General features: G+C 44.3%; 1 protein-coding gene across 1 annotated transcript in view; it reads left to right on the top strand.

Moving 5' to 3' along the window:
- The window catches only part of LOC308362923 (protein kinase C beta type-like), a gene marked incomplete at its 3' end in the record, with an annotated part of 25638 nt that extends 24485 nt beyond the window's left edge, over positions 1-1153 (top strand). Inside the window, exon 14 of the mRNA XM_080835649.1 lies at positions 1001-1153. Coding sequence (XP_080691775.1) covers positions 1001-1153 — 153 coding nt within the window. The remainder of the gene's footprint in view (positions 1-1000) is intronic.
- Positions 1154-7500: the final 6347 nt, after the last annotated feature.

The raw sequence follows: 7500 nt of genomic DNA, 5'->3' as shown, positions 1-7500 counted from the left end.
ATTCTTCCCCTGTTTTTCTCCCTCCCTCTGTCTCTCTCCCTCTGCCTATATATCTCTTCCTCTCTCTCCCTCTACTTCCTGTGTTTATCTATCTCTCCCTCCCTCTGTCTCTCTCCCTCTGCCTATATATCTCTTCCTCTCTCTCCCTCTACTTCCTGTGTTTATCTATCTCTCCCTCCCTCTGTCTCTCTCCCTCTGCCTATATATCTCTTCCTCTCTCTCCCTCCCTCTGTCTCTCTCCCTCTGCCTATATATCTCTTCCTCTCTCTCCCTCTACTTCCTGTGTTTATCTATCTCTCCCTCCCTCTGTCTCTCTCCCTCTGCCTATATATCTCTTCCTCTCTCTCCCTCTACTTCCTGTGTTTATCTATCTCTCCCTTCCTCTGTCTCTCTCCCTCTGCCTATATATCTCTTCCTCTCTCTCCCTCCCTCTGTCTCTCTCCCTCTGCCTATATATCTCTTCCTCTCTCTCCCTCCCTCTGTCTCTCTCCCTCTGCCTATATATCTCTTCCTCTCTCTCCCTCCCTCTGTCTCTCTCCCTCTGCCTGTATCTTTCTCTCCCTCTCTCTCTTTCCCATCTCTCTCAATGTTCCTCTCTCTATCTCTCTCCCTCCATCTATCTTTCTCTCTCTTTCCCCTCTCTCTCAATTTCCCTCTCTCTATCTCTCTCTCCCTCTATCTCTCTCTCTCCCTCCCTCTCTCTCCATGTCCCTCTCTCACTTTGTCTCTCTCTGTCTCTATCTCTCTCCCTCCCTCTCTCTCTCTCCCTCCCTCCCTCCCTCTATCTCTCTCCCTCCCTCCCTCTCTCTCTCCCTCCATCCCTCTATCTCTCTCCCTCCCTCTCTCTTTCCCCTCTCTCACTCTGTTTCTATCCCTCTCCAATTCTCTTTCTCCCTCTCTCCCTCCCTCTCTCTTTCCCCTCTCTCACTGTTTCTATCTCTCTCCCTCTCTCTCTCTCCCTCCCTCTATCTCTCCCTCTCTTGTTCTTCGCCCCCTGTAGAAGAACCGTAAGGATGTGGGGAACTTTGATAAGGAGTTCACCAAGATGGTGGTTGAGTTGACCCCGACCGATAAGCTCTTCATCATGAACCTCGACCAGACGGAGTTCCAGGGCTTCTCCTACACCAACCCTGAGTTCGTCATCCAGGTCTGAGACTCCCGGACCTTCCAGAACATTCCAGAACATTCCAGAACATTCCAGAGTTGCCACGGTGAACATTCTTACATGACCTGGAGATGCCACGTCTGATGTTCTGTTCCCCAACAGAGTTCCATGTCTGAAGTTCTATTCCCCAATAGGGTTCCATGTCTGAAGTTCTATTCCCGAACAGGGTTCCATGTCTGAAGTTCTATTCCAGCACAGAGTTCCATGTCTGAAGTTCTATTCCAGCACAGAGTTCCATGTCTGAAGTTCTATTCCCGAACAGAGTTCCATGTCTGAAGTTCTATTCCAGCACAGGGTTCCATGTCTGAAGTTCTATTCCAGCACAGGGTTCCATGTTTGACGTTCTAGTCCAGCACAGGGTTCCATGTCTGAAGTTCTATTCCAGCATAGAGTTCTGTGCCTGATATTCGACAACAGCAACACTTAACCCAACTCTCCAGCAACACTTGATCAGAGACCCTCAGATTGCATGAAACCCTCCTCCCCCTCTGACCACACCCACCAGCCTCACAGACCACGCCCACCTCCAACATCTGGTCACACCCACCAGCCTCACTGACTACGCCCACACCCCCTCCCCCCACCTCTGGTCACACCCACAAGTATAACTGATCACGCCCACCTCCCAGATCTGGCCACACCCACCAGCCTCACTGACCACGCCCACCTCCAACATCTGGTCACACCCACCAGCCTCACTGACAACGCCCACATCCACCTCTGACCACACCCACCAGCCTCACTGACCCCACCACACCCCCCTCCCACGACGGACCCCACCACACCCCCCTCCCACAGCTGCCATTCCGCCATAGATACTAGCATGGGCCAACATTAGCATGGGTTTCATACCAAGCTAGAGTGATGAGGAAGCATTGTGGAAGCGTTAGCAGATACGCTAAGGGTAGCAAGTCAGAATATCACTGGGGCTAACGCCATCTTATAAATGGATCAAGCCTCCAAGCATGATGTAGCATTAGCAATACGCAGCGGCGGCAGCCCTCTAGCATATGCTCTTGCAAACAGGGCTAATATTAGCATGCAAAAGCAAAGGCTAGCACTAGCCCCCAGTGCTAGCACAACAGTGTCAAAGGCCTTTGCTAGCGCTAGCTCCCAGTGCTAGCACAACAGTGGCAAAAGCTGTAGTTAGCGCCGGCTCCCTGTGCTAAAACAACAGTGGCAAAGTCCTTTGCTAGCGGTAGCTCCCAGTGCTAGCACAACCGTGGCAAAGGCAAAGGCCGTATCTAGTGCCGGCGCTCAGTGCTAGCACAACAGTGGCAAAAGCTGTAGTTAGCGCCGGCTCCCTGTGCTAAAACAACAGTGGCAAAGGCCTTTGCTAGCGCTAGCTCCCAGTGCTAGCACAACAGTGGCAAAAGCTGTAGTTAGCGCCGGCTCCCTGTGCTAAAACAACAGTGGCAAAGTCCTTTGCTAGCGGTAGCTCCCAGTGCTAGCACAACCGTGGCAAAGGCAAAGGCCGTATCTAGTGCCGGCGCTCAGTGCTAGCACAACAGTGTCCAAAGCTAGCACAAACGTGGCAAAGGCCTTTGCTAGGGCTAGCTCTCAGTGCTAGCACAACATTGGCAAAAGCAAAGGCCGTATCTAGCTCCGGCTCTTCGTGCTAGCACAACAGCTGCAAAAGTAAAGGCCTTTGCTAGCGCTAGCTCCCAGTGCTAGCACAACAGCTGCAAAGGCTGCAGTTAGCACAGGCTACCAGTGCTAGTACAACAGCTGCAAAAGTAAAGGCCGTATCTAGCGCAAGCTCTCAGTGCTAGCACCACAGTGGCAAAAGCAAAGGCCGTAGCTAGCGCCGGCTCCCAGTGCTAGCACAACATTGGCAAAAGCTAGCAGCACATGATGACTAATGGCGTCTGTTGTTACTGTGTTGACAAAGTCCTTTGCTAGCGGTAGCTCCCAGTGCTAGCACAAACGTGTTCACGTCCTCCTGTTCAAACCTTTTAGCTCTTGTCCAGATTAAGGTCTGTGTTTTTTATCTGTGTGTTTTTTTATGTTAATGTGTGTGTGGTTTTAGGAAGTAGTTCTAGTGTGAGAGTGTGTGTCTGAGGGTGTTTTATGTTAATGTGTGTGTGTGGTTTTAGAAAGTGGTTCTAGTGTGAGAGTGTGTGTCTGAGGGTGTTTTATGTTAATGTGTGTGTGTGGTTTTAGGAAGTAGTTCTAGTGTGAGAGTGTGTGTCTGAGGGTGTTTTATGTTAATGTGTGTGTGTGGTTTTAGAAAGTGGTTCTAGTGTGAGAGTGTGTGTCTGAAAACACCCAATTTTACATTCAGTCACCTGGAGATGTCTGACTTTGTGTCTTCCAAATCTATTTACAAACCAACAAAAACTGACATAAGAGTTTGTATTTGTGAGAGTGTCCTTACATATATCTGAGTGTGTGTGTGTGTGTGTGTGTGTGTGTGTGTGTGTGTGAGTGTGTGTGTGTGTGTGTGTGTGTGTGTTGTGTGTGTGCACGGGCTCGTATCTTGCATGTATTGAGAGATTGTGAAGAGTAGGATGTTTATAACACGTTAATGAGCAGCTATGCAAGCTCTGTTGTTGTCATGCTTCACAGAAGAGCAGGGTGTTTATAACACGTTTATAACACATTAATGAGCAGCTATGCAAGCTCTGGTGTTGGCATTCTTCACAGAAGAGCAGGGTGTTTATAGCACGTTTATAACACATTAATGAGCAGCTATGCAAGCTCTGGTGTTGACATTCTTCAAATGAAGTCCAGCAGATCTCTGTAGACTCCACCTCTATTTGCCTCCTGTGTGTGTGTGTGTGTGTGTGTGTGTGTGTGTGTGTGTGTGTGTGTGTGTGTGTGTGTGTGTGTGCGTGTGGGTGTGTGTGTGTGAGTGAGTGAGTGTGTGTGTGAGAATCAGGAAAAGAGTGGTGTGTGCATAAAGGAGGGTGTTTATCATATGTATGTTGTATATAGTGTGTGTGTGTTTGTAAGGGAGTGTATATGTGCTCGTGTGTGTGTGTGTGTGTTTGTAAATAGCAGTAGTCTTCCAGATAGAATGTGTCCAGCATGACCATGTGATAGATGGCCAGAACACTACTGTCATGTGACTGAAAGAGAGGAGAGAGAGAAGGAGGGAGAGAAAGAGAGAAATAAAGGAGTGAGAGAACTGACTGATGAAGGTTAAAGGTTAATTAAAGGAGTGAGAGAACTGACTGATGACTGGTTAAAGGTTAATTAAAGGAGTGAGAGAACTGACTGATGACTGGTTAAAGGTTAATTAAAGGAGTGAGAGAACTGACTGATGACTGGTTAAAGGTTAATTAAAGGAGTGAGAGTGAGAGAACTGACTGATGACTGGTTAAAGGTTAATTAAAGGAGTGAGAGAACTGACTGATGACTGGTTAAAGGTTAATTAAAGGAGTGAGAGAACTGACTGATGACTGGTTAAAGGTTAATTAAAGGAGTGAGAGTGAGAGAACTGACTGATGACTGGTTAAAGGTTAATTAAAGGAGTGAGAGAACTGACTGATGACTGGTTAAAGGTTAATTAAAGGAGTGAGAGAACTGACTGATGACTGGTTAAAGGTTAATTAAAGGAGTGAGAGAACTGACTGATGACTGGTTAAAGGTTAATTAAAGGAGTGAGAGAACTGACTGATGACTGGTTAAAGGTTAATTAAAGGAGTGAGAGAACTGACTGATGACTGGTTAAAGGTTAATTAAAGGAGTGAGAGAACTGACTGATGACTGGTTAAAGGTTAATTAAAGGAGTGAGAGAACTGACTGATGACTGGTTAAAGGTTAATTAAAGGAGTGAGAGAACTGACTGATGACTGGTTAAAGGTTAATTAAAGGAGTGAGAGAACTGACTGATGACTGGTTAAAGGTTAATTAAAGGAGTGAGAGAACTGACTGATGACTGGTTAAAGGTTAATTAAAGGAGTGAGAGAACTGACTGATGACTGGTTAAAGGTTAATTAAAGGAGTGAGAGAACTGACTGATGACTGGTTAAAGGTTAATTAAAGGAGTGAGAGAACTGACTGATGACTGGTTAAAGGTTAATTAAAGGAGTGAGAGTGAGAGAACTGACTGATGACTGGTTAAAGGTTAATTAAAGGAGTGAGAGAACTGACTGATGACTGGTTAAAGGTTAATTAAAGGAGTGAGAGAACTGACTGATGACTGGTTAAAGGTTAATTAAAGGAGTGAGAGAACTGACTGATGACTGGTTAAAGGTTAATTAAAGGAGTGAGAGAACTGACTGATGACTGGTTAAAGGTTAATTAAAGGAGTGAGAGAACTGACTGATGACTGGTTAAAGGTTAATTAAAGGAGTGAGAGAACTGACTGATGACTGGTTAAAGGTTAATTAAAGGAGTGAGAGTGAGAGAACTGACTGATGACTGGTTAAAGGTTAATTAAAGGAGTGAGGGAACTGACTGATGACTGGTTAAAGGTTAATTAAAGGAGTGAGAGAACTGACTGATGACTGGTTAAAGGTTAATTAAAGGAGTGAGAGAACTGACTGATGACTGGTTAAAGGTTAATTAAAGGAGTGAGAGTGAGAGAACTGACTGATGACTGGTTAAAGGTTAATTAAAGGAGTGAGGGAACTGACTGATGACTGGTTAAAGGTTAATTAAAGGAGTGAGAGAACTGACTGATGACTGGTTAAAGGTTAATTAAAGGAGTGAGAGAACTGACTGATGACTGGTTAAAGGTTAATTAAAGGAGTGAGAGAACTGACTGATGACTGGTTAAAGGTTAATTAAAGGAGTGAGAGAACTGACTGATGACTGGTTAAAGGTTAATTAAAGGAGTGAGAGAACTGACTGATGACTGGTTAAAGGTTAATTAAAGGAGTGAGAGAACTGACTGATGACTGGTTAAAGGTTAATTAAAGGAGTGAGAGAACTGACTGATGACTGGTTAAAGGTTAATTAAAGGAGTGAGAGAACTGACTGATGACTGGTTAAAGGTTAATTAAAGGAGTGAGAGAACTGACTGATGACTGGTTAAAGGTTAATTAAAGGAGTGAGAGAACTGACTGATGACTGGTTAAAGGTTAATTAAAGGAGTGAGAGAACTGACTGATGACTGGTTAAAGGTTAATTAAAGGAGTGAGAGAACTGACTGATGACTGGTTAAAGGTTAATTAAAGGAGTGAGAGAACTGACTGATGACTGGTTAAAGGTTAATTAAAGGAGTGAGAGAACTGACTGATGAAGGTTAAAGGTTAATTAAAGGAGTGAGATAACTGACTGATGACTGGTTAAAGGTTAATTAAAGGAGTGAGAGAACTGACTGATGACTGGTTAAAGGTTAATTAAAGGAGTGAGAGAACTGACTGATGACTGGTTAAAGGTTAATTAAAGGAGTGAGAGAACTGACTGATGACTGGTTAAAGGTTAATTAAAGGAGTGAGAGAACTGACTGATGACTGGTTAAAGGTTAATTAAAGGAGTGAGAGTGAGAGAACTGACTGATGACTGGTTAAAGGTTAATTAAAGGAGTGAGAGAACTGACTGATGACTGGTTAAAGGTTAATTAAAGGAGTGAGAGAACTGACTGATGACTGGTTAAAGGTTAATTAAAGGAGTGAGAGAACTGACTGATGACTGGTTAAAGGTTAATTAAAGGAGTGAGAGAACTGACTGATGACTGGTTAAAGGTTAATTAAAGGAGTGAGAGAACTGACTGATGACTGGTTAAAGGTTAATTAAAGGAGTGAGAGAACTGACTGATGACTGGTTAAAGGTTAATTAAAGGAGTGAGAGAACTGACTGATGACTGGTTAAAGGTTAATTAAAGGAGTGAGAGAACTGACTGATGACTGGTTAAAGGTTAATTAAAGGAGTGAGAGAACTGACTGATGACTGGTTAAAGGTTAATTAAAGGAGTGAGAGAACTGACTGATGACTGGTTAAAGGTTAATTAAAGGAGTGAGAGAACTGACTGATGACTGGTTAAAGGTTAATTAAAGGAGTGAGATAACTGACTGATGACTGGTTAAAGGTTAATTAAAGGAGTGAGAGAACTGACTGATGACTGGTTAAAGGTTAATTAAAGGAGTGAGAGAACTGACTGATGACTGGTTAAAGGTTAATTAAAGGAGTGAGAGAACTGACTGATGACTGGTTAAAGGTTAATTAAAGGAGTGAGAGAACTGACTGATGACTGGTTAAAGGTTAATTAAAGGAGTGAGAGAACTGACTGATGACTGGTTAAAGGTTAATTAAGGGCTTCTTGATTAAGAAATCACTGATTCCCTCCAGACAGATTTCACTATGCAAGAGGCAGGGGATCCAATGAATGTGTGTGTGTGTGTGTGTGTGTGTGTGTGTGTGTGTGTGTGTGTGTGTGTGTGTGT

The sequence above is a fragment of the Sprattus sprattus genome, assembly GCF_963457725.1.
Source record: "Sprattus sprattus genome assembly, chromosome: 1".
Lineage (NCBI taxonomy): Eukaryota > Metazoa > Chordata > Actinopteri > Clupeiformes > Clupeidae > Sprattus > Sprattus sprattus.
The sequence above is the reverse complement of the archived record's forward strand: the minus strand, read 5'-3'. Positions and strand labels throughout refer to the sequence as shown.